The sequence below is a fragment of the Podarcis filfolensis genome (genome assembly GCF_964270895.1).
Source record: "Podarcis filfolensis genome assembly, chromosome: 13".
NCBI lineage: Eukaryota > Metazoa > Chordata > Lepidosauria > Squamata > Lacertidae > Podarcis > Podarcis filfolensis.
Genome location: NC_139615.1, coordinates 1,440,139 through 1,466,169, shown reverse-complemented (window position 1 = coordinate 1,466,169; position 26,031 = coordinate 1,440,139). Strand labels below are relative to the sequence as shown.

Here is a 26,031-nt window from a genome sequence, read left to right as displayed (position 1 = left end):
CATCTAAAGGCAGTCCTGTTTAGAGAAGCTTTTAATGTTTAATAGATTATTGTATTTCAGTGTTTTGTTGGAAGCCGCCCAGAGTGGCTGGGGAGGCCCAGCCAGATGGGTGGGGTATAAATAATAAATTATTATTATATTATTATTATAAAGGGGGGGTGCGTGAGACCCAGGACAGGGCCTGCTCTGCGGTGGCCCCTAATAATTCTTTCTCCTCCTTGGCTGACATGTCTCCTTCCCTCCTCCCATCTCCTCCTCCCTTATCTAGGGAACCGCATCGTCATGGGCAAGAACCACGTTTTCCGCTTCAACCACCCAGAGCAGGCGCGGCTGGAACGGGAGCGCAACACTCCCGCGGAGAGCCAGGCCGAGCCAGTCGACTGGAACTTTGCCCAGCGGGAGCTGCTGGAGAAGCAAGGAATTGACATCAAGCTGGAGATGGAGAAGAGGTGGGCGAGTCTTGGCTAGTCAGTGATATCGTTTGCCGGAAGCCTGCACAGTGACGGTGCCAGGTGCACCGCTGTGGGGAGGGAGTTGCAGAGCTCAGGGGCCACCGCAGAGCAGGCCCTGTCCTGGGTCACACGCACACCCCCTTTGAGCTTCTGGGGGTGGAGGGGACCCCCTCTGCCGATCTCAGCACCTCAGAAGGTCTGTAGGGAAGAGGGGGGCTGTTTCTTGTGACTTGTGGGGTGGGACCTCTCCTGTGTCTCCGTCACAATTTAGTGTTTCTGTCCTCTCCTTTTCCCCATCACCCTTTTTTTTCCAAAAAGGCTTCAGGACCTGGAGACGCAATATCGTCGTGAGAAGGAGGAGGCGGACTTGCTTCTGGAGCAGCAAAGACTGGTGTGTACATGTCTACATGTCTCTGTTGCCCCATACCTCTCCAGTGTAGGGCGGGAGGAGCAGGCAGGGCAGGAGTGACCCACTTTACAGAGCAGCACCCAATAGGCTGCCCTCTTTGTTGGCATTCTGTTGGAGAGGGGGTGGTCCCGGGTGCAGAGAGTTTGCAGGCCAGAAGCAAACAGGCAGTTGGTCAGCCAGTTCCAGCTCTGCCTATAAATCTCAAAGCCAATCTTGTTTCCGGGGCTGATTGTGGACCCTATGCACCCACCAACACCAGGTGTTTCTTTTTGCAACTCATTGATTTTTAAAAAGGTAAAAGATAAAGGACCCCTGACAGTTAAGTCCAGTTGCAAACAACTCTGGGGTTGCAGCACTCATCTCGCTTTATTGGTCGAGAAAGCCGGCATTTGTCAGCAGACAGTTTTTCCGGGTCATGTGGCCAGCAGGACTAAGCCACTTCTGGCTAACCAGAGCAGCGCACGGAAATGCCGTTTACCTTCCCGCCAGAGTGGTACCTATTTATCTACTTGCACTTTTACATGCTTTCGAACTGCTAGGTTGGCAGGAGCAGGGACCGAACAACGGGAGCTCACCCCGTTGTGGGGATTCGAACCGTCAACCTTCTGATCGGCAAGCCCTAGGCTCTGTGGTTTAACCCACAGCGCTTCCCGCGTCCCTTTAAAAAGTTACTAACTTGTTAAATTTTAAAGGGTCACACAGCCCCAAAGGACGAAAGGGCAAAGACTCAGCACAGCCGCAAAAGGCTGAGAAAGTAATATTAACTCGTACAAAATATTCCCTTTACAAATAATAAAGGTTTCTAAAAACATACTCTTCACCTGTGAGAAGCTTGAGAGCAAAGCTTCTATATAGTATTAAATGAGCTGAACATTTGTATATATACTAATAGCACTGAGTGACCGTGTGTCTCAGTGGGAAATGAAATCAAACACAAGCACACACAAACCTATTCTGTATGTGTGAGCGAGAGAGACTGGAGCTCTGCTCACCAAGGCAAAACCGTTTTGAGCATATAATGGCTGCACTGACTCCGACTCTACAGTCAGGCGAAGCAGTGCTGCTGAATCCTATGCACAGGGCTGCCTCGCAAGACGGTTCGGAAACTTCAGCTGGGGCAGAATTTGGCAGCCAGATATAGCTTGAGCCTATATCGCCAATCCTGGTCCGACTGCACCGGCTGCCAATTAGTTTCTGGATCCAATTCAAAGTGCTGGCTTTGACCTATAAAACTTCAAACGGCTGAGGACCCCAATAGAGTGGACCCTCGGGTTAGGTGACCTTCAGGTAACGTAACTTTCAGATTGCGAACGCGGCAAACTCAGAAGTGTATACTTCCGGGTTTCACCATGCATGCATGCACAGAAGCGCTTTGCGCATGCACATAAGCGCTGTATTGCACCGCACGTGTGCGCAGAAGCAGTGCCTCTAGATGTGGACTTTTTGGGGTACATACGGACCCCCGGAACGAATTAAGTCCATATCCAGAGGGTCCACTGTATAGCCTCTCCCCATAGGAGCCAACCCAAACCCTGCAATCTTCATCCGAGGCTCGTCTTCATGTGCCTCTTCCACGAAAGGTCCAGCAACACAAGGACGGGCCCTTTTCTGTGGTGGCTCCCTGCTTGTGGGATGTTCTTCCCAGGGAGATTTACCGTGAGCCTTCATTCGGCACCTGGCGAAAACATTCCTCTTCAACCAAGCCTTTGGCTATTAAACTATAGTCTTTTAAAGCAGTGGAGGTTTTGTCCCACCCACTTCTCTTTTATTATTCTTACATTATGTGTTTTATGCCGTGGCCTGTCGATGAAGGCGGTATACAAATGAGATATGAGAATATCTTTTCAAGAAGGGCGCTTTGCTATACCCTTGAATACTAAACCATTAAGATTGGAGTACTTCTGGGATTTGCCCAGTACAGTCCCCGCTGCCCCCCTGCAGAAACTCAGCTGTGCCCCCCCTCCTTCCGTCTCCCCAGTATGCAGACTCTGACAGCGGGGACGACTCGGACAAGCGCTCCTGCGAGGAGAGCTGGCGCCTGATCTCATCCCTGCGCGAGAAGCTCCCGGCCACCAAGGTGCAGACCATTGTGCGCCGCTGCGGCCTGCCCAGTTCGGGCAAAAAGCGGGAGCCGCTCCGCGTCTACCAGATCCCCCAGCGTCGGCGGGCGGCGAAGGACCCCCGCTGGCTGACCCTGGCCGACCTCAAGATGCAGGCGGTCAAGGAGATCTGCTACGAGGTGGCCCTCAACGACTTCCGCCACTCACGCCAGGAGATCGAGGCCCTGAGCATCGTCAAGATGAAGGAGCTGTGCCGCCTGTACGGAAAGCGCGACCCCAACGAGCGCGACAGCTGGCGCGCCGTGGCCCGCGACGTCTGGGACACGGTGGGCGTGGGCGAGGCTGACGGCACGGCAGGCGGCGGAGGAGGAGGAGGGGGTTCCTCGGAGGTCCGCACGGGAGGCACCCCCGGCGCGGATGTGGACGACCTCCGGGCCCACATCGACAAGCTGACTGACATTCTGCAGGAGGTGAAGATCCAGAACAACATGAAGGACGAGGAGATCCGGGCGCTGAGGGACCGTGTGGTCAAGATGGAGCGTGTCATCCCCATCTCGGCCCAGGTGAGCTGGGGGGCCTGCAAGGGGGGTACGGGGGCAGTGGTGGTAAGAATAGGAATCTGGCCTCAGACTTATGGCAGAATTTATAGCGGCTTCCTAAAAACACCGTGCATCGTTCTGCCCGGACACTGAGGTGCAGCGCTGAGGGCCTTCTCGGTAGTGGCACCCACCCTGTTGAACGCCCCCCCTCATCAGATATCAAAGAGAACAACAACTACCAAACTTTTAGAAGACATCTGAAGGCAACCCTGTTTAGGGAAGCTTTGAATGTTTAATAGGTTATTGTATTTTAGTGTTCTGTTGGAAGCCGCCCAGAGTGGCTGAGGAAACCCAGCCAGATGGGCAGGGTATAAATAATAAATTATTATTATATTATTGCCATCATCAGGGGCCGTGTGGCTCAGTGAAGCTATCCATCTGGCTGGGCAGCAGATGCCCAGAAGTTGGCAGCAGGGTGTCGGCACAGAGAGTCTCAGCTGAATACAGCCCTCATGGAATGGTAGAGTTGGAAGGGACATCCAGTCCGATGTGGGTGGAGGCAGTAACAATAATTAGAGAACCCCTTTTGGACTTTTTGTGTGAAAAGGACAATGAATGAACGGAGAGGCATTTAGGTCTGGAGACTGGGAAAGCATCGCTTAACAGAAAGTAGAACAGTTGGATTCCACCCTAGAGTGAATGTTTTGAATTATTCCTTCTATGTAATGGACAGGCAGAAAACCAGAAATTCTTTTTATTTCTGTTTCCATTTGGATTAGTTTATTTCATTGCATTACAAAAAAGGCTGTCATGAAATCTCCTTCAGACCCTTGCGCTTCTTCTTCTTCTTCTTCTCCCAGGAGGACGAAGACCTCGAGAACGAGTGGGGCTCGCTGCTCTTCTCCGAGGGGCTCGTTCCGTCGGAGGAGGACCCCAAGGAGGACCGGGCGGGTGGCCAGGACTCCCCGACTCCCAGGGAGGCCGGGGAAGAGAGGAGAGGCCCATCCCCACCCTCCCCGACCTGCTGCGACCGCGTCTCCCGCCTGATGGAGAAGGACCCGGCCTTCCGCCGCGGGCGCCTCCGCTGGCTGCGCCAGGAGCAGGCGAGGCTCCAGAGCCTGCAGCAACAGCAGCTGGCCAAAGCCCTGCGCCGCACCCAGCCCCACGCCGCCCCGGGCAAGTTCATCCCCCCCCAGGACTGCAAACTGCGGTTCCCCTTCAAGAGCAACCCCCAGCACCGCTACTCCTGGGCGCCCGGCTCCGCCTTCATGGTGGAGGGCGAGCCGGCGAAGGAGGAGAAGGGGGCCGAGTCCTGCCCCCCGCGGCACCCCAGCCCCCGCCCCGCCCGGAAGAGCAGCCCCGCGCCCCAGCAGAACAGGCGCTCCGGCCCGCCGCGCCGCAACTCCCTGGAAGGCGGGCAGGCGCGCGGGAGGCGGGGCCCCGCGCAGGAGCACTACCAGGCCCGCAAACACAACTACTATCCCCGCCAGCACCAGCCCTACCCGCAGCACCGGCCCCCCAACGCCCCGGACGGCGGCCCCCCGCCCCGCATGCGCCGCCAGAGGTCAGCCCCCAACCTGCAGCAGGAGCGTGAGAGCGCCGTGTGACCCGGGATGATCTGGCGCTCCCTGGCCAGACGGAAGCAGGAATGGGGGCGCGCAGGGAGGGGCAGCGGTAGCCTCAGATCCCGGACAGCTGCCCACCTGCCATGGGCGGACATGATTCTGCAGCACAGAGCTTCTTGTGGGGCGAGGGAAACTTGGGCGATGGAGGGTGGGTGTTTTGAGCGCTGCTGCGGTTTCAGGAAACGCGGAGTCGGATCAGCAGGGTCTTTTCTGGCGGGGAAAGCCAAAGAGGTCGTCGTAGGGTGTGTTTTTTTTGTAATAGGAACGGGTTTAGGAGGGGGAAAGGAGGGGTTGCTGTTTGGTTTGTGCGATAGAGGAGGTTGTGGAGGGTTTGTGCAAGGAGGTCAGGAGAGTTTGGCGCAAGAGGCCTTCCGGCCGTGGAAGGTGGTGGGCTTCCTCTTGGGCAGAGGTTGGGCGTCCGCCTGTCAGGGATTCTTGGGCTGCGATTCCTGCATCGCGGGGGGTTGGTCTAGAGGACCCTTGGGGTTCCCTTACACCTCTACAAGTCTATAAGGAAAGAGGGGGTGGGTTTGTCCAGAGAAGGCCATGGTAAGAACGTGGGCGTGTGGGGCTGAGGGGCTTCCCCGCACCCCAGTTGCCCCTCTCCCTAAAGTCCTGCCTGCCTATTTTAGACAATTCGAAAGTGGGGCAGAGGCGCAGTTCAGCCCCCCTTGGCTTGCTGGTGGAGGGGCGGTTGCTGCCTTGGGACGCGCCCACCCCCCACTTTGTGTGGCAGGGGGGCTAGAGCACATTGCACCCTGCCCTCCCCACTCCAAGGAACAGCCTGTTTGTTGAAGGGGAACTTATGGGGCAGAGGAAACCTCTCTGGGGTTATTGAGGGCTGCTGTCACACGCTTTGTCTTGGAGCAGCACACACTCTGCTTGTGGCCGGAATACTGCCGGGGGGGGGGCGAGTTGAAGTCCACTTTGAAGGCCAAGGTTGTGGCCACTGAGAAGGCCTCCCCCCCACCAAAAAAAAAAGTTTTTCCTGCCCTCTGTGCAGGGGGCAGGAAGATCTCTTCTTGATTTTCCTCTGTTGTCCGATGCCACTCACGTGCTGTCAATCTATCTTCTATTAGTTCTGGGTTGGGTTGGGGGCTGGGATGAGGAAGCCCCTCTTCAGCTGCAATTCCCACATTGCCGGGGGTTGGACTAGATGACCCTTGGGGTCTCTTCCAGCTCTGCAATTCTATAAAGTGGGGCTACTCCTACGACACCCAGTAGGGCAAGATGTCTAATTATTGTTCAGTGGGGCTTTTTTCCCCCTGGGGAGATGGGCGGAAGAGAGGCAAGCCTCCTGTCTCTGTGGCTGCAATATCCTATTTTTAACACACACACCCCCTCCAAAAAAACCACTGAAGCTGATGGATGGGGCTCGGCTCCGCCTGTTGGCTGCTACTGTCCCCTGACCCCCTTGCTTTCTCACTGCAGCCAAAGGCCTGCCCCCAACCAGCAATCCTGTGGAACCCCAAGAGGGGGGAGCCTCGTGGCGCACTCTCTTCCCCCACCCCCACAAGCTTTGCACGAGCACAGCGCGGGTTGGGCTAGATGACCTTTGGGGGTCCCTTCCAACTCTACAATTCTAGGGTTCTAAGTGGGTCTGTCCAGCCCTTCCAAAACTGCTTTTTGTGGTGTGTCCCCCGAGGGCTTTCTTGTGGGTCCCCCCCCCCTTTCGTGAGAGGGATTTGTGGGAAGTATGTATGGGGCAGGGGGTGCCTGTCTGTGTGTGTCCACGTGCGTGCGTGTGGGGGGCTGAGTGGCTGCTGCCCCTGGAAACGTGGCTGAAGACCCTCTACTGTTATCCTGTTCCAATAAAGGTGGGGACAACCTGCCGCATCTCTCAGCGGACTCTCCTCCCTTCCTTGCAAACGGTGGCGGTTTGAGGGGTGATGTGGGTGTGGGGTGCTGGGCTGGCATGGCGGGGTCTTTATCACCTCCTTTGAGATGGGGGGGCACCTGGCTTGACCGCTGCACATGTGAAAAGGATCGACCACAAGCTGAGCACGAGTCCACATGGTGATGCAGCAGCAAAAAAGGCTAATACGATTCTCAGCTGCATCCACAGAAGTCTAGTGTTCAGATCAAGGGAAGGAATAATCCCACTGGTCAGACCCCACCTGGAGTCCTGTGTCCAGTTCTGGGCAGCCTAGTTTAAAGAGGACATTGACAAGCTGGAAGGTGTGCAGAAGGAGGCAACCAAGATGATTAAGGGGGTGGAAACCCAGCCTGATGAGGAACGGTTGAAGGAGCTGGGTATGTTTAGCCTGAAGAAGAGGAGAGAGGAGAGCCAACATCAAGTATCTTAAGGGCTGCTGCGTGAAAGATGGAGCAAGCTTTTATTCTGCTGCTCCAGAGGGTAGGACTCGAATTCAGGGCTTGATATTGCAAGGAAGGAATAACTGAGTCACAAGGGCCGTTTGATTATGGGATGGACTCCCCTGGGAGCACTGCAGGGCCCCCCACCAGAGAGCCTCCCATTTTCTGGCCTGCTCAGCAAAACCAGGACGCGCGTCTCCCCGCCTTCCCTCCCTGGTGACGCGAATCCCTGTTTTGCTTGGCCGCCGACCCCACAGGTCAAGCCCTCTCCTGTTTTCTGTTCCTTGCGCCTTGCTGAGGACGCTGCTTCGCCTCCTGCCCCCCCACCGCAAACCTCTCGTCCAGACAAGACACAGCTGGTGAATTTTGAACACCGCCTCCTCCGTTTCGGGTGCCTCGCTTTTATTTCAACATGTTGCAAAGGCATTGCTGGTGGCGTGGCCTGATCTCCTGCGCCCCCAAAATCTCCTGCCCCTTTTCGAGGTGCTGCACCCCAGACCCATTCCCCCGACGTCTCTCCACCTTCCAGGCCCAGCCAGCGGGGAGAAAGAACAACCAGGGCTTGCGAAAAAGGCTGTCGGCATTCGCACTCGGAGGAAGCGTGGATGACCCTGGTGAGACAGGGCGCTCCTTCCGTCCGCAGCCATGGTGGATAGGCGGGCACAGATCCCAGTGGTGGGGGGGAGGAAGAGAAGAGGATTCATTGCCCTACTGGTCAAGCTGTCGCCTTCCCCCAGGGGTCAGGATCGCAGGAATGCCATGGTTAAGAGGCCTGGAAGAAGAGCAAAGAGAGGTGGAGATCAGGAATTTTCGCCTTGATCACAGGGAGGAGCACAAATCCCATCAGCCCCCAGAGGGCTGAGATCCAAAACATCGTGCGGTGGCTAGTAATAATAATAATAATTTATTATTTATACCCCAGCCACTCTGGGCGGCTTCCAACACAATATTAAAATTCAGTAATGTATCAAACATTAAAAGCTTCCCTAAACAGTGCTCTTGGGAGATGGATAGTCTCTGCTCTAGTGGATGCTTTTGAGCAAAGCATGATGGGAATATCCCTCCACCACCGCTCACTCCAGCCGTTGGGAAGGATGGAGGAACTTGGCCTAACTCAGTAAATTGCAAATGTCCCCGTTCCCCCAACAGTAACAGCCACTCAATAGTCTTCCTTGGGAGTTGTGAACTCTCCTCCTCTGGAGGTTTTTAAGCAGAGTTTGGATGTGGCCATTAGGCATGGATGTGTCCGCTGAGGTTCCTGCATTGCCGGGGGATGGACTGGATATCCCCTTAGGGTCCTTTTCAACTCTACGATTCTATTATTCTGCCCATCCCATTCCCCAGAGAAGCTCTCACCGAGGACATAAGCAGCCACCAGCTTCTGCGGGAGGGTGACGTGGAGGGCAGGGGGCACCAACGGGCTGGGCTGACCCTCCAGGGGCAGCATCAGGAGAACCAAGCAGGTGCTGGCCAGCGCCAGGTAGAGGACGAAGATCCGGGGAGGGATGGGCTCAGCGCGGCCTGGAAGGGAGGAGGGAAGTTTGCAAAACGGCGGAAAGAAGCAGAAAGGTCTGTGTCTCAGTTTGCAGCAGGGAGAAGGGTTGTCTCCAAACAGAACAGAGCGAAAAAGGAAGAGCTGGGCTTGTGGCTGCTGGTTCCTGTATTGCCGGGAGCGGGGTTGGACTGGATGACCCCTGGGGTTCCCTCCCAGCTCTGAATGCAAATGCTGCTTCGGTGTATGGAGTTTGACCTCTCCGGGATGATGGGGAACTTTTGAGTGACTTTAACCTGAGCCAGGTGAGTGGGGTTTTGCTCTGCAGGCTGCCTGAACCCCCCTTTCATTTGGGGGAGCCACACATGCACCCTTGGTGGGTGGGAGCAGCGAGAGGGGGCTGCCAAGGGCTCCCCCTCTACCACTTTTAACTCAGCCTGCCGTTCAACCTCTGTGTGGCTCCTTTAAGAGGAAAAAGTCTGCCCCTTTCCTTCCAAGATGCCATTGTGTTGTAATAAGTTCAAGTGTTGGACTCTGAGCTGGGAGAGACCAGGGTTCGAATCCTTCCACTTCACCCATCACTGCCTCAACTGCCTCGCAGGGGAGTTGTGGGGATTAAAGAGGAGGAAAAGAGAACCACGGGCTTCTCTTTTTTGGAGAAAAAAGCGAGACATGAAATGCAGTAAATAAATACAGATTTGCTTCCCACCCCGTGGGCTCCCATCTGCCACCCCTACGGTCAGCACCCAGGCATGGTCAGAACTGGAGTCTTGCAACATCTGGGGGGCCAGAAGTGTCCCCACTGCTGGTCTGCCCTCTGGCTAGCCTTCAGGGTTTCATTTAAGCCCTGTCTGGCGGCCAAATCCAGGACCGTCTGCCTTGCAGAGCAAATGCTGCAGCCCCTTCCCAGGGATAACCTTTGACCTGCCACTCTGGTGCTTTTGAAGCAGGACCCTCTCTCAGGTCACCTCAAGCCCCTCCAACCTCTGGCACCGAAATACCCAATCAACGGCGTTTCACATTTCTTATTTAATACGGGTGCCTTCGTATATAGCAGATGGTTACGCAGGCTGCATGTCTCAATGGGGGTGGCGAACTATAGACTCCCGATCAGCAGCTAGAGGGACCCTGGGACTTGATATGTGTGGCGGAGCCTCAGGTGGGCATGGGGCAGTCCTGCCACAGCAGGGACTAGCCTCTTGGACCCTGTTCTGCTCCCTCCCTGTGCTCACCCACAACTCACCCAGGCCTCGTGGAGAACGGGGTGCCCCATGTCGAAGGACTGCCCGCTGCTGCCCTCTCCTTGCCGGGCCAGGCTGGTTGCTTCCTGGGCGCAGGGTCGTCGCTTGCTCTCCGCCAGCAGGTGTTCCTGGGCAAGGGGTAGAAGGAGGTGTCTGTGGGCATCGATCCGTCCCCAGAGGACTCCTTGGCTGTCCTCTGGGCCTGAAGCCCTCTCCCCCTTATGGGAGAGGCCGTCAGGGTGGGAAATGCACTCTGCGTATGCACAGAGGAGCAAAGGTTCTAGGCCCAGGGGGACCCCCAGCACTGGGGGAAGAGTCCTAGGATGTAAGAGTCAGGAAGGCAAAAGGGGGGCATCGAAAGGGGGGGTTCCTGCCCTGTCTGCCGTTCTCTTCTCAGAGTGGGCACCCAGATGCCCAAAGGGAAGGAGATTGCAGCGCAACAGCAGAACACCCTTGCACCTCGAATGGGGGGGGGCATCGCCAGGTGGCATGAGAACCCACCCACCCTGGATGGTGGTGTGGGGGTCCCTTATTCTCCCTTGCTCCAATCACCCCATGTCTTAATTCCCCAATACCCCCCTCCGCCCGCTTCTTCTCTCGGCTCCTGCGTCCCCCTCCCCACAGAGGGATGCCCCAACCCAGGAGCAGCTGCAGCAGCCCCGCCCCGGAGGGGTGGGGGGCTCTGCAGGGTCTGCAAATATTATTATTATTATTATTATTATTATTATTATTATTATTATTATTATTTAGGGCTCCCAATCAAATATTAAAAACAAAATACAGCATTAAGCATTAAAAACTTCCCTAAATAGGGCTGCCTTCAGCTGTCTTCATCATCATCATCTTCATCATCAAATTTATTATTTATACCCCGCCCATCTGGCTGAGTTTCCCCAGCCACTCTGGGCGGCTCCCAATCAAGTGTTAAAAACAGTACAGCATTAAATATTAAAAACTTCCCTAAACAGGGCTGCCTTCAGATGTCTTTTAAAGATAGGATAGCTGCTTATTTCCTTCACATCTGAAGGGAGGGCGTTCCACAGGGCAGGCGCCACCACCAAGAAGGCCCTCTGCCTGGTTCCCTGTAACTTCGCTTCTCACAGTGAGGGAACCGTCAGAAGGCCCTCAGAGCTGGACCTCAGTGTCCGGGCAGAACGATGGGGGTGGAGACGCTCCTTCAGGTCTACTGGGCCTTTGAGGCCATTTAGGGCTTTCAAGGTCAGCACCAACACTTTGAATTGTGCTCGGAAACGTCCTGGGAGCCAATATAGGTGTTTCAGGACATGTGTTTCAGGACATGTGCTCCCAGTCTCCAGTCTAGCTGCTGCATTCTGGATTAATTGCAGTTTCCGGGTCCCCTTCAAAGGTAGCCCCACGTAGAGCGCATTGCAGTAGTCCAAGCTTGAGATAACCAGAGCATGCTCCACTTTGGCCAGACAGTCCGTGGGCAGGGAGGGTCTCAGCCTGCATACTAGGTGGAGCTGGTAAACAGCTGCCCTGGACACAGATTTGACCTGCGCCTCCATGGACAGCTGTGAGTCCAGAATGACTCCCAGGCTGCGCACCTGGTCCTTCAGGGACACAGTTGCCCCATTCAGGACCAGGGAGTCATTCAGGATCGGGAGCAATGCTGCTGAACTCCCGTTGCAGGAGGGGAGAGTTGCTCTTGCGCTCGGATCCTGCTTGCGGGTTCCCCATTGGGGCATCTGGCTGGCCACTGTGAGGACAGGATGCTGGACAGGACGGGCCCCCGTGGGCCTGATCCAGCCGGGCTCTTAGAGGCCAGGAGAGAGAAAGAAGGTGGGGGTGGTGCTGCAAACCCCCCCTCAGCTCCGGGACCATCCCGATTCCCCCCCCAGGGGCTGCCGCGGTCTCTGCCCCGAGGGGAAGGCCAGACAGGAGCTTGCCCAGCCCCTGGCTGGCTGCTGCGGAGGGGCGGAGGGGCATTGACCAAGCTCGCCCCCCATTGGCTTGGCGGGGGCCCCTCCACGTGACTCCCTCCCTCCACCCCCCCCGCAGCCGCCCCTCTCTCACCAGCTGCTGCCTCCTCCTCCTCCTCCTCCTGCTGTCCGTCCGCCCTCCGGCCCCGCCCTCCCCTCTCCCGATTGGTCCAACTGCTTCCTACTCCGGCCCCCTGGTGGGCGGGGCTCTACTTCCCGCTTTTCTATTGGCCAGGCGCCTCAGGGAAACCCCCGCCGGCGCCTCCATTGATCGCCGCCGCCGCCTTCCTGTCGTGGCAACTAAGCCACGCCTACCCGGCCCTGATTGGCGGGAGCTTCCTGTGACGCCACACACGCACGGCGGGCGGAGGTTCCCTCAGACGGGGGTCGCCCACCTGGAAGAGTCTCCGGGCGCCTCACTTGGGCGTAATTAATGATAGTAATTATTAGTATTAATGATATTAAGCCACCGGAAGACTCCATAATCATTATTTGATCATTATTAATAATGTAATAATAATAGTAAATCATCCTTTTGCACTTAAACTCTCCTCATTGGGTGTTTTTAAGCAGAAAATTTAAACCACCTGCCCGGGATTCTGTAGCGGCGATCCTTGCATCGCAGGGGGTTGGACTGGATGACCCCTGGGGGTCCCTCATGCAACGCTACTGTTCTAAGATCCTAGTCTTCTACTCTTCTTGTTCCAAAATGAATTTAACTCCGAGCTCGATAATAGTCTTATATTATCTGCTGTTTTAATTGACGAATGATAGAATTTTTTAAAAAAGATATCTTGGCGAAGGAAGATTATATAACAATCTTATATTTTAAAAATGGAAGATGAATTAGTCACGAATGCACGTGTGAGCGGGCATCTTGTAGGTCTCTCTCCTTCTGCAATTATACCACGAGTTCCACCCCCCCCCCCACCCAGGGCGCTCAAGGTCCTGGTGCGACGGACTCTAACCACTAGGCCGCCACTGTCTCCTTCCGACTCCCGAAGAAGCGCCCCTCGCAGCATCCTTCGGGGTCCCGCTGGGGCCGCGTGGGCTTCGCTGCTGGAGGAGAGGAGCGCCAGACCCCCGGGCTCCCCTTCCTTCCTGGGGCAGCAGCAGCTGGGGGTCGCGGTCCCGCCGGCGACGGGGGTCCGAAACTGCCGCGCGATCTCGGGGGCGGCGCCCTTCTCACGACGCGTGTCGTGTTGCCTTCCCCGCTCGGAGGCAGGAGATTGCTGGGACCCCCAGGCGGGAGAGAAGGGCGCCCCTTCGGGATCTGCTTTGGGGGGGGCTTCCCAAAAGAGACCCCGCATGACCCCTGGGAGTTCAGGGGGGCACGGAGCCTTCCCCGCCCTGACACGTGTCGTCTTCCCCGCTCGGAGGCAGGAGATTGCTGGGACCCCCAGACGGGAGGGAAGGGCGCCCCTTCGGGATCTGCTTTGGGGGGGGCTTCCCAAAAGAGACCCCGCGTGACCCCTGGGAGTTCAGGGGGGCACGGAGCCTTCCCCGCCCTGACACGTGTCGTCTTCCCCGCTCGGAGGCAGGAGATGGCTGGGACCCCCAGGCTGGAGGGAAGGGCGCCCCTTCGGGATCTGCTTTGGGGGGGGGCTTCCCAAAAGAGACCCCGCGTGACCCCTGGGAGTTCAGGGGGGCACGGAGCCTTCCCCGCCCTGACACGTGTCGTCTTCCCCGCTCGGAGGCAGGAGATTGCTGGGACCCCCAGACGGGAGAGAAGGGCGCCCCTTCGGGATCTGCTTTGGGGGGGGCTTCCCAAAAGAGACCCCGCGTGACCCCTGGGAGTTCAGGGGGGCACGGAGCCTTCCCCGCCCTGACACGTGTCGTCTTCCCCGCTCGGAGGCAGGAGATTGCTGGGACCCCCAGGCTGGAGGGAAGGGCGCCCCTTCGGGATCTGCTTTGGGGGGGGGGCTTCCCAAAAGAGACCCCGCGTGACCCCTGGGAGTTCAGGGGGGCACGGAGCCTTCCCCGCCCTGACACGTGTCGTCTTCCCCGCTCGGAGGCAGGAGATGGCTGGGACCCCCAGGCTGGAGGGAAGGGCGCCCCTTCGGGATCTGCTTGGGGGGGTCTTCCCAAAAGAGACCCCCGGGAATCTTTTACCCATCCCCGGAGCGCAGCGCGCTCTGCACATGCTCGGCTTGGCCCTGGCTCTCCGCCCGCCCCCTCGGCCCCTCCCCGCCGCCTGGCTCCCCCCACCGGCTCCCCATAAGCAGGAGGCGGCGCTGCTGGGACGCCACTCCGTCCCCGTCTCGCCGCCCGCCCCGTCCAGCTCAGGGAAGCGCCCCGAAAGCGACGACGATGGCGCCCCACTTCTCCCTCCTGCTGCTCGCCCTCCTGCCGCTGGCCGGGGCCCAGGACCCCCCCGCCGGGAACAACACCAGGTACCTGCGCGCCCCCCCGACCCGTCTCATCTGCCAGCCCCCCAGCCCAAGAAAGACCCCCAAGATCGGGGCTGGGGGGTGACTCTTTGCCATAGATGTCCCCTTCCCTGTTCCACATCCTGGGGGGCTTGTGGGGGGGACTGCTGCTGCTGCTGCTGCGCCCCCCCCAAGTTTTGGGTCCGTCCGCGGCACATCTGGAAGGGTTTAGGCGAGACGCGGCTGGTCCGGCTGCCAGGAGCCGGGATGAGCCAAGCGGATTCCCGGAATTCTTGGACGGGGTGTCAAGAGAGCTACTGGGAACGGGGGGGGGGGCTGGGGGGTGGGATGGCGGCTCTGGGTCAGGGGCAGAGAGGCTGGGAGGAGGGGGCGCCCACAGCCCCGCCGCCCGCCCCCTTCTTAGCCCCGGGCTGTCTAGGAAAGGGGGCAGGACGTCTGCTTGGCATACACCTCCAAGTAGGGCCCGTCTGAAATCCTGGAGAGCCGCTGCTGCCAGCCTGAGCTGGATGGAGGAAGGAATAAGTCAGCTTCTTTACGCCAGGGGGTCTTCAACTTCCAGACCCCTAGTGGAACGGATTCCCTCAGAAGAGGGTAGGCTCTCCTTCACTGGAGGTTTCAAAGCAGAGTTGGAGTCAGGGCTTCTTCCTGCATTGCAGCGGGTTGGGCTGGATGACCTTTGGGGGTCCCAGCCAGCTCTGTGGTTCTGTGTGGCCTGCCTTGTCCCCAGTGCCCCCTGCCTCTCCCGACGCTTCTCCCTCTCCCTTCCAGACCCATCTTCGTCTGCGGGGGCGACCACACCGGCGACAACGGCTACATCGCCAGCGAGGGCTTCCCCAGCCACTACCCTCCCAGCAAGACCTGCGTCTGGACCATCACGGTGACTCTCCCTGGGGGCGGGGGTCCTGGGCAGGGGGTGGGGGTGGGACACGCAGCTAGGTACCCCCACTCCAGCTCCCACCAGTTGCTGACCATTGGCAATGGCTAGGTTGCCCGAGGTCCCCCAGTGCGTTTCCTGGCCGGGGGCGGGATTCGAACCCTGACCCTATTGCGCAAGTGTGGCGCTGAATTAAGGCCACGCAAGGGGAGCATCTTCCTTTCCCCTTCTATGTCTGCAGCTCTTTCAGATTTTATCTTCCCCGAAGTGTGGGTGCCAGTCTCCTTTCTCCAGGGGTGCCCCTGATTCTCTCTCTGCCCACCCCCTGGCATCTGACAGCCCCTTTGCCCCCCATTCCCAGGTCCCAGAAGGGCAGGTGGTGATGCTGTCCTTCCGGGTCTTTGACATGGAGCCGGACCCCGTCTGCCGCTACGACTACCTGGAGGTCTACAACGGGCACTCGGCCGTCGAGGGCCAGCGCCTGGGCCGCTTCTGCGGCACTTTCCGGCCGGGAGCGGTCCTCAGCACCAGCAACCGGATGATGCTGCGGATGGTGTCCGACGAGGGCACCGGAGGGAGGGGCTTCCTGGTGTGGTTCAGCGGGGGGCTCCCCCACGTTGATGGTAAGGGACCCCCCTTGCAGCGGCCGGTGGCGTTGGGGCTGGCGGGAGTTATAGTTCCAAACTTCTGGCGGGTGCCAGCTTGGCCGAATCCTTCTGACTTACCCACAATTCCTCTGGCAAATTACCCAGGATCCTTTGGGCCCCCGTGCTGAGAACAAGGAGGGTTCGGGGGCGCCAATCTTGGATGCCAATCTTGTTTCCCCATCAAGCCAAGTTTGTATATTTAATAGTCAGGGAAACCAAGTCCTGAGATTGTGAGTCGCGCTGAGATCACGATGATGATCGGTTGAGGGAGTTGGGGATGTTTAGCCTGGAGAAGGAGAGGCCGGAAGGAGATACGAGAGCCACCTTCAGAAATCTGAAAGGCTGTCTCATAGAAGATGCAGCAGGCTTGCTTTCTGCTGCTCAGGATGGCAGGACTCGAACCCATGGCTTCAAGTGACAAGAAGGGAGATTCCAACTCAACAAGAGCTGTTTGACAGTGGAACAAACTCCCTTGGAAGGTGGTGAAATCTCCTTCCTTGGGGGTTTTTAAGCAGAGGTTGGGGGGCCACCTGTCCTATATAATAATAATAATAATAATAATAATAATAATAATAATAATTGGCTAACACCAATAAAATTACAGTAAAATCATAATAGGAAAAACAACACCACCAATTTAAAATGCAGGTTAAAATGCAATTTAAAATGCAGCCTCATGTTAAAAGTAGCCCATAGATCAATATATGATCTAGCTGAGATTCCTGCATTGCAGGGGGTTGGACTAGATGACCCTTGAGGTCCTTTCCGACTCTACAATTCTGTGATTCATTTGGGGCTTTTAAGCAGAGCTTGGATGGCCACCTGCCAGGGATTTTTTAATCGAGATTCCTGCATTGTGGGGGGTTGGACTGGATGACCCTTCCAACTATGACTCATTATTTGCTAACTCCTTATTTTGGGACCACAGATGACTTTTAACATTGCACAGAAACCCCCAAGAAGCAGCCAGCAATGGGATCCTAGGAGGACTGGATCTCAAAAACTAATTTAACAACCATTAGGCTGACAAATACTTTGCAGGGGGCCGTGTTTTGGGATAGGGGCATTTGCCAGCTGGAATGTTCGAAGCGTGAGAGGACTGCTGTGGAATCTCCCCGGATCACGGCAAGCATTTGACCTCTGACCTCGAGTAAAAAGGATCCGGCTGGCAGGGAGAGTTTTAGGCCGAACCAGCTGCTCATCTGGGAGCGTAAGGAGGGGAGGCTGGCGCTCTGCACCCTGGGGTGGCACGAGGAAAGGGGGGCGGCAGGTCTCTCGCACCCCCTTTCCCATCCCAACGCACAGGACCTTTTTCCAGGGCGCCCAAAGGGACGAGGAAAAGGGGGTGCCCATCATATAGACTCCTGGGGGTTCTGGGAGCCGTGGGACTATTGGGACGGTGAGTATGAGACCCCCAGTTCTTTCTCGCAGTGGCAGCTGCAGAGACCCCCTCCTGCCCTTCCAAGGAGGGCAAGGCCTGGGCTTGGCTTGGCTTTTTGGGTGGTGGGCAGGGGGTGCTCTTTCTGCTTTTGGAAGCCCATAGTCAGGAGGGTTGTGGGGTCCTTTGCTCAAGGGGGAGACCCCATCCAGGGTCCTCAGGAGGGGCTGGAAGTATGGGATGGAAGAGACGGACGCCCCTCCAAATAAAATTCTCATTCCGTCCCCGCCTTTCTCTGCCTGCTGGCCCGGGCGATGCCAGTCTCTTCCGCCCATTCCTGGTCCTTCTGCAACCAGTCATTAGTGCGGTCTCCCAAATTGCTGTTTTCGCCCTGCGGTTCTGCTCCCTTTGGGGGCCTCTCTCTCCGCCCCCCTGGACTGTTTGCAGAGCAAACAAGCATTCAGACCATAAGACGCCGGACCAGCTTTGATTGCACCCCCCCCCCCAGTAAAATAAAAACATCTCCCCCTCTTCCTTTCATGAAACCCCCCATCCATCCCGTTGGGTCTTTGATCCCTGGCCCCTTGCTGGCTGCAGGACAGGCCTGGCTTCTGAATTGGGCTTAGTTAGGGGGCTCTTCTGGGGGGGGTGTAGAATATTGGCTGGCATGCGGCACGTGGGTAGAGGTTTGCGCAGGAATGGCCGGCCTGAGGGCGTGCAGGAGTTTTGCCTGCTTGCACATGGGCATGCAGGCACGATCCCTCAAGGCCGCGACTGATTGGCACACTTGAGCCCCCTTCCTCTGTGGGTTCAAAAGGCTGGGTGTGGGCCCACCTTGTGCCCACGGCTCCCAGAGGCTCTGCACGTGGCGGGGGGTGGCAAGGGGCCCCATGGGGTCTCTGTGCACGCTTGCAGCGGGTGACCCAATACTTTCCCTGTGTGCCACCTCGAGAGACGAGGGCCACAATGCGTTTCTGCACATCCCTGGCCTGGCCCATTCCGCTGACCCCCTTGGCGGCCCTGCCCCTCTTTCTCTCTTTGCAGAGCACCAGTTCTGTGGGGGGAAGCTGGAGAAGCCCCAGGGCACCCTCAAGACCCCCAACTGGCCTGAGAGCGACTACCCGCCCGGCATCAGCTGCTCTTGGCACATCATTGCCCCAAAGGACAAGGTAAGGCTGCTTGCTTGTCCCCTTGGCCGCATCGCAGGGGGTTGGGCTGGATGATCTTGGGGGTCCCTTTCAGCTCGGCAGTTCTGTGATTCTTGCCGGCTTCCTCTGGGACCTCTCTTTCCAGGATGGGTTGGCACCCAGCAACCACCTCTGTTCTCTGCCCGCAAAGCTTATGAGCCAGGTCATGCCCACCGGCGCAACGGGAGCTGATTCCCTCTCCTTTCCCCCCTGGCTCAGGTGATTGCCTTGACCTTCGGGAAGTTTGACGTGGAGCCCGACACCTACTGTCGCTACGACTACGTGGCCGTTTTCAACGGCGGAGACCGAGACGACTCCAGGCGCATTGGCAAGTTCTGCGGGGACGAATCGCCCAGGTGAGGCTTTGCAGCGCACAGGTTTCCCTTTCTGTCGCGACTGGAGCACGTCGGCTGCCAGCTTAAGGGTGCTTGCAGTCCCCCGTTGCTTCAGCGTGTCTCCTCTTTGGGATGCTTCCTTGAAGTATAGGATTGTAGGGTAGGGAGGGACCTCTGAGGGTCATCCAGCCCAACCCCCTGCCCTGCAGGAATCGCAGCAGAAGCATCCACAACACACCAGGCTCAGCTCAAAAACCTCCAAGGAAGGGGAGTCTGTTTCACGCTCATCTCAAGATCCCCTGAGCATTTCAACGACAAATGCATGTCCCTCGTCCCCTGGGGCTCAGTATAACCCTGCAGAGGAGTCTGCCCCATGGGGGGATTTTTGCTCTCTGGACCCTCTGCCCTCGGTGACCCTTCCCCGTCGTTCCTGGAGAGTTTACACCAGGGGTCAGCAAACATATTCATCAGGGGGCCGCTCCACTGTCCCTCAGACCTTGTGGGGGGCCAGACTATATTTTGAAAAATATGAATACCCTCCAAACCAATCCCAAAGCTGCCTCTGGACCTGGAGGAAGGGAAGCACTCTGCACACACTCAGAAGCATGTATCGGCGCTGCCCGTTCACCAGCTCTGTTGATGAGCAGCAGCTGCTTTATCAGACTGTATCCACGGAGCTCCCAAGCAGTGTGCACAATGCGCTGCAGCCCATTGTCTGAGACCAGGTCGGCGGGCAGGCCGTGCATGCAGTGCCATGCAGGCGGCGCGCAGCTTGCCCTACAGCTGCTCCAGCACGGCTGCCAAGCACGCCACCAGCATGCACACCAGGTGCGGGGCCGGCAGGTGCGCCAAACTCTGGCTGAAGCTCCGTGGCGCACCCGTCGTGATGCCCATGGCGCGGCCCAGACCTGCTGCCCACCTTCCGTCCATGGCCGCGCTGGAACTTCCTGCAGCCAATCTGAATCCGTGCCAGCGTGCCGTCTGCCCAGAAGCCGTGCCAGCATCGTGCAAGTCAGTCCCTGCACGGCGAGGCGTCCGCAGTGTGTGGAGACTGACCGAGTGGGCAGCAGGGTCCGTGGGCCGGATTTATGAGCCGGGGGGTGCCCGGATCCGGCCCCTGGGCCTCAGTTTGCCAACCCCTGGTTTACACCCACAGATAAGCGCTTCCCACTGGCTCTCTCCCTTCCCCAGGTCATTCCCACGTCCTCTAAGACCAAGCATTCCCTTTCGCCCGCTTTGGCAAATAATCTCTCTCTCCCATCGTCTCTGGCCTCCCTGAACTGCCCCTGGCCTCACAGGGCCTCCTTCGACGCCTCCTCCATTTAATTTCTTGGTCTATTTCACCGTCTTTGTAAGAACATCAGCAGAGCCTGCCGCTTCGAGCCCATCTAGCTCAGCATCCTGTTCCTATCGGCAGGATCCGAGCGCAAGAGCAACGCTCTCCCTTCCTGCGATTTACAGGAACTGGCACTCGGGTGTCTAAACCGCCACCCTGGCTAGGAGCCATCCCTCGCCCTCTCTTCCTCCTCTTCTGAGAATTTGCGTCCACCTCTTTTAAAACCACCACCTGTGTGTTCATCCCTGGCTGGGGCAGAGATCCCTTCTGAACCGGCTTTCCCCCAACCAAACAGCCTCAAAGCTGCTCTGCCACCTGGGCAGCTCAGTTACTTAGAGCACAGGGAGGCTATGATGCCAAGGCCGCAGGTTCAATCCCTGTATGCGGGCAGCGGAATATTTCTGCCTTGCAGCGGGTTGGGCTGGATGACCCTCGGGGTCTCTTCCAAGTCTACGATTCGGGGAATCCTGGTTCCTCCCATATCCAAGCCCCTCGTCTTGACACACCATCCTCTCCTGCTCGCCTTGAGGCCACCAAGCCTCACCTGCCTGCCTGGTCCTCTGCGTGGAGCCAGAAGCATCTCAGAGACAGAGGAGACCCTGGAGGTTTTTGCCATCACAGCTGGCAACCTAAATGTGGCTTCCAGGACGTTAGAGTAGGGCCAGGGAGGGACTTCTCTGCTCTTCTCAATTCCTTCCTTCTCCCTGCGGTCATCTAGCACCGTCTCCTCGAATGGCAATGAACTGCTGGTCCAGTTCGTCTCGGATCTCAGCGTGACGGCCGACGGTTTCTCGGCTTCCTACGTCTTCAAGAGCCCCGGCGAAACGGTGGACAAAGGCATCTCCCTGCCCACAGGACGCGTCTTCCCAGGCTCCAAGCCAGCCCAGCCGGGCAGGAAGCCAGTGGCCCCCAAGCCCAAGCCGGCACCGCGCCCCAGACCGACCGCCAGGCCCCGCCCCAGCCCCACACGGCCCACGGCGCCACCTGCCACAGGTAAGAGGCATCTGTGGACGAGATCACTGCAGTGTGTGTCAGGACCTCAGAAGAGCTTTGCTGGATCCGGCCAGAGGTTCCTTTGGCCCACGGTGGCCAAATAACCCTCAGGACCTAGGGGTCGAGGTAGACTGCCTCTGGAGGCTCCATAAGGACATTGGAAGAGCCTGGCTGCCGGATCATGCCCAAAGTGGCTCATCTAGTCCAGTGTCCTCACAGACGCTCCAGTGGGAAACTGCAAGCAGGATCGGAGCACAAGGCCAATCTCCTCTAACCCCAGGCTGGCAAACAATCCGTAGAAATCCCCCCTGAAATCCGGTTAAATAATATTTGGAATGTGGCTGCACCGGAACACCTCCCTCGCCACAGAAGGCACCTCAGGGGTTGGCACTTTGGGTGAGACTTCGCTCCAATTCTTTTCCTTTATAAATGAGGCAGAAACTTTTGTTCCAGCCCCAACACCAGAACCTCTGCAGGGAGCAGACTTGAATCGATAATGCATGAATAAATGCATTGCTTGTGTACTGCAAAACCCTCCCAGTGTCCCTATATTCCAGGGACAGATTCACAGAAGCTGTCCCAGTTCCTGATTTGATCCCGGAATATTCCGATTTTCCTTGGATAAGCTGTCCCTATTTTACTAGGATCAATGTTGGAAGCTATGCGTACTTCAGGTGAAACTTAGTAAGAATGCAGCGCTGTGCAAGTTACTGTAGGAATATGTCGTTCTTGGATTTGCAGGGAAAGCAATAATTTTTTGGGGGGGGGAGAACCCCCTTCTACTCCATGGATTTGTCTTATCTTCTTTGGAAGCCATCCATGATGGTCGCCATCCCTGTCTACTGTGGCAGGGAGTTCCGCAGTTTAACTTTCCTTTATCGGTCCTGAATGTCCCAGCATTCCGTTGCATTGGATGTCCGTGATTTCCAGTGTTATGAGAGAGGGAGAAAAACTTTCCTCTCCACACTTTCTCCCTGCCTGGCATAATTTTTATAAGTTTCTATTGTGTCGCCTCTTGTTCACATTTTCTCCAAGCTAAAAAGCCCCACTGTCCACGGTCTGCAGCAGGCCAGGCTCCCCTGGGGCTACCAGGCCTCTCTCCTGGGATGTGTTATTTGTAAAATAAATATAGTTTTATTGATTTCCAATATATAACATTTACCAAAAAAAATAGGGAGAAGGATGCAAAAACAAAATCCCCATTTCTTCCCCTCCAGGACAGATCAGTCTAGTTTAGTTTGCCAGAGTACAGTCTGTGGTTTTGGTAGTTGCCATTCTTCAGACTTATCCGTAACGCATTTCCACAAAATTGTCCGCATCCTTTATATTATTCAGTGCATAATGTGTGTTCTGAATGCCCAAGCAGGAAGCAAGGTCAAAGTTTCCAAAGCTGCCCTGCTGCAGGTGACGTTGAGGACGCATTCCTGAGCATGTGCAGAGTGCTAGTTGGGGGGTTTGCCTCAATTCTACTCTTCCCCTCTGTTTCTCCCCCACCCACCCACTCAGGTGAGATCACCTGCCCAGACAAGTGCCGCCGGACAGGAACGCTCCAGAGCAACTTCTGCGCCAGCGATTTTGGTGAGCCCTTTCGGAAAGCGGGCATCGTAGAATCATGAGGGAAGGGACCCCCAAAGGTCATCTATTCCAACCCCCATTTGAACAGGTGCAGGGGGGGCAAAGTGGGGAAATGTGCACACCCTCGTTCTGCCAGCTCCTGAAAATGAAACTGGGCAGCTCTGGGGGGGGAGGGGGGCAGAAGAGAAGTGGCTGGGGGTGAGCTGTCAATCAGAATGAGCCCCAAATGTCCCTGGAGTGAGACCCCATAGCCTCTTAGATCAGTGGTCCTGCCCCCTGGGGGGTGGTGGAATTACATAGGGGGTGCGAAGAGGCAAGCGGGCAGCAGGGGGGGCGCTTGAGGTGCCAATAACTATCAAGTTTTGGTCATCGGTTTGGCGAAGTTAATTAAATTAGTTTTAACTGGGTTTTGAACCAGTGTGTGGTTAATTGCAAGTGTTTGGATAAGTGTCAGGTGCTGCAAACTGCTGTTCTGAATAATGCCTTTTATAGCATTTTGGGTAGGGGGCAATGGGAACGAGATCTTGGAACCCAGGGCGTGGGGGTCCTCCAAGAATGTTTGGGAACCGCCGGCTGCCCTGGCTCAAACCTGGGAGGGGTCCTCCTCCGCTCTGGCAGCCCCTCACCCTCCAACGCCGCTTTTGCAGTGATCTCTGGGACAGTGAAGACGGCCGTGCGAGGGGCAGGGAACAAGGTCACCATCACCGTCGCCCTCGCAAATACATACAAGGCAGGAGCCCTGCGTCTCCCCGCCGAGGGCAGCGCAGCCACTCTTCGCTTCGAGGCCCCCTGCCGGCAGTGCCCCATCCTCAAGAAAGGTGAGAGACCCCCACACTCGCCCCTCACATGTCCTTTCACCCCCACACCAGCTCCTTCCGCTGTTTCCTTACGCAAACTGTGCAGAAAAGCAGAGGGGCGGGAGAGGTCCTCGAGATCTTACGACTGTAGGATGGGACACCCGAGGGTCATCCAGTCCAACCCCCGCCATGCCTGGAGGAATCACTGCTAGAGAAGGCCTGGCAGATGCCCACCCAGTCTCTGCTTAAAAGCCTCCGAGGAAGGAGAAACCACCACCTTGTGAGGGCGTTTTAACCCTGTGTTTAGTGGGAATCTCCTCCCTTGCAATTTGGAGGTGCAGCTGCCCCTGTGGGGCAGCGGGAAACGGGTGGGCACCATGTTCCACACGCGACAGAGAAGTCCCTCTGCCATCAATTCTGGGCCTAAGCGAAGGGGCTCCCCCCCAGCCGGCCAGCTGAGGCCCACCCTGCCTCCTCTTCCAGGGGCTCCATGTATTACAGTCATACCTCGGGTTACAGACGCGTCAGGTTGCACATTTTTGGGTTACGGACGCGCCGAAACCTGGAAGTACTGGAACAGGTTACGGCGCATGTGCAGAAGCGCTAAATTGTGCTTTGTGCATACGCAGAAGAGCCGAATCGCAACCCGCGCATGCGCAGACGTGGCGCTGCGTGTTGCGAACGTGCCTCCTGCACGGATCACGTTCTCAACCCGAGCGTCCACTGTATTTGAAATATACTTGGAGTCGAGAGTGGATTTCATGCTCTTTACTCAGCTCCTAGTGGTGAGGAGGAATGGAAGTTCCCCCAGAATGTCTGCTTTATATACATTATTTACACAATGGGCCCCATGTGATTGGCTAATTCCGGGATTCTCCTGTAGGCCAATCAGGTTGCGGATTCCCTTCCACCTGGAGCTGGATTGGGTGGCTCCTGCGGACTGTCAGACTGCTGCATTCTGGCTCCTATTGTTCTAGGACCAATCAGACTGCTGCAATTTGGATCCTATTCAACTCAGTACATAACACTATTCCGTTTCCCCTTGCAGGTGCCAACTACGTCTTCATGGGCAAAGTCGGCGCGGACGGGAGCGGGCAGCTCCCCCCCACCAGCTTTGTGGTGCCCTTCCGCCAACCGCAGCACAAGATCCTCACCAACCTCGCCAAGCGCCCCTGCACTGCCCCGCCAGCTGCCAGGAACAGGACCTGAGCCAGCGCTGCCACGTCTCCCTTACGGACAGAGCCACCCCAGGGTTGCCCAGCGGTGCCCGCCTCCATATAGCCAATGAACGGGGGAGGGGGAGGGGAAATGTACCCGCACACCGCCCTGCGCTTGTGTTTGGGGAGGTCTGAGTGTTAAACGCAAGTCTCTCTTAAAGGTATTTTTACATATCTGCTTCCGTATTTCTCCGTGTTGGAATGGCCTTGCGAACCCTTCATTCTCTTTGGTGCCGGGAACCCCTTGATGCCTGACCCCCCCCCCACCCAGGAGCTTGGAGGTCGCGTACGGAGCACTCATAAGCCCTCTGCCTTGGTCTGCGGGGCAAGGTGGTGGCACAGCGACTTGGGAGCCCGCTGCTGCGGCGGGTGGATTCTCTGGCGTGCTTGTGTTAGCAAGGGGTGCACAATTCATAAAATCATAGGATTGTAGAATTGGGGCCCCAAAGGTCATCCAGTCCAGCCCGCTGCAATGCAGGAATGCAGTTATTAGTTGGGGGTCGGACAGAGTAGGGAGGATGGCCAAGCTCTCAACCCTGTTAAAAAAAAGGTAAAGGGACCCCTGACCACTAGGTCCAGTCGTGACCGACTCTGGGGTTGCGGCACTCATCTCGCTTTACTGGCTGAGGGAGCCGGCATACAGCTTCCGGGTCATGTGGCCAGCAGGACTAAGCCGCGAACCAGAGCAGAGCACGGAAATGCCATTTATCTTCCCGCCAGAGTGGTACCTATTTATCTACTCGCACTTTGACGTGCTTTCAAACCGCTAGGTTGGCAGGAGCAGGGACCGAGCAACGGGAGCTCACCACTGTGAAGTAATAGCTCCAGGGGAAACGCGTGAGGGAATCAGAAGAGCCAGGCTGCCCAAAGGGGGCCCAGCATCCTGTTTTCACAGGGGCCAACCAGATGCCCATCATGGGAGGCCTGCAAGCAGGATTCGAACACGAGCCGCTCTCCCCCCTCCTGCTGTTACCAGCTACTGGCATTCAGAAACATCTCTGCCTCTAACTGCGGAAACAGGGCTCAGCCATCGGGGCTAGAAGCCATTGTTAGCCTCTTCCTCCGTGAATTTGTCCAGTCCTCTGCCCTGTGTGAGGTGTGACAGATGTAAAGGTGCAAAGCCCTCAATGGAAGCCCCAAACTCCAACCTCTGGAAGGGGCAAAAGCTGCTCTTTGGGCAACGAGAGACGGGGCAACGAGAAGCCCCTCCACCTTGCAAACAGCAGCT

The 26,031-nt window shown here is 57.1% G+C and overlaps 2 protein-coding genes and 1 long non-coding RNA gene across 7 annotated transcripts in view; 2 read left to right on the top strand and 1 right to left on the bottom strand.

The window, feature by feature from the left end:
- The window catches only part of KIF1C (kinesin family member 1C), a 51,214-nt gene extending 44,286 nt beyond the window's left edge, over positions 1-6,928 (top strand). For all 4 annotated transcript variants that reach the window (XM_083580804.1, XM_083580805.1, XM_083580807.1 and 1 more), the window contains 4 exons: positions 269-449; positions 771-843; positions 2,840-3,484; positions 4,321-6,928. In XM_083580804.1, the coding sequence (XP_083436930.1) occupies positions 269-449; positions 771-843; positions 2,840-3,484; positions 4,321-5,067 (1,646 nt within the window). In that variant the 3' untranslated portion in view covers positions 5,068-6,928. The remainder of the gene's footprint in view (positions 1-268; positions 450-770; positions 844-2,839; positions 3,485-4,320) is intronic.
- Positions 6,111-16,084, bottom strand: LOC310747011. 2 transcript variants are annotated; one of them, XR_014540830.1, is made up of 5 exons: positions 16,064-16,078; positions 12,169-12,489; positions 10,137-10,262; positions 8,758-8,922; positions 6,111-8,173 (listed from the first exon to the last, which is right to left on the bottom strand). It is a non-coding gene; the product is annotated as an uncharacterized lncRNA (long non-coding RNA). The 2 variants fall into 2 exon arrangements; XR_014540829.1 differs by lacking the exon at positions 12,169-12,489 and having other exon boundaries at positions 16,064-16,084.
- On the top strand, positions 14,289-24,975 carry PCOLCE (procollagen C-endopeptidase enhancer). Its single transcript, XM_083581064.1, has 9 exons — positions 14,289-14,467; positions 15,233-15,341; positions 15,700-15,961; positions 18,408-18,532; positions 18,770-18,906; positions 20,940-21,214; positions 22,721-22,792; positions 23,437-23,607; positions 24,635-24,975. Exons 1-9 carry the CDS (start codon positions 14,385-14,387, stop codon positions 24,793-24,795), a joined length of 1,395 nt encoding a protein of 464 aa, XP_083437190.1. The 5' UTR covers positions 14,289-14,384; the 3' UTR covers positions 24,796-24,975.
- Positions 24,976-26,031: the final 1,056 nt, after the last annotated feature.

What these genes read in the sequence shown, in the direction of transcription:
- PCOLCE (XM_083581064.1), top strand. Translation starts at nt 14,385, where the DNA reads ATGGCGCCCCACTTCTCCCTCCTGCTGCTCGCCCTCCTGCCGCTGGCC. An exon ending in CACGGCGCCACCTGCCACAG is followed by an intron (nt 21,215 to 22,720) that starts GTAAGAGGCATC and finishes CCACCCACTCAG; the next exon opens with GTGAGATCACCTGCCCAGAC. An exon ending in CTTCTGCGCCAGCGATTTTG is followed by an intron (nt 22,793 to 23,436) that starts GTGAGCCCTTTC and finishes CCGCTTTTGCAG; the next exon opens with TGATCTCTGGGACAGTGAAG.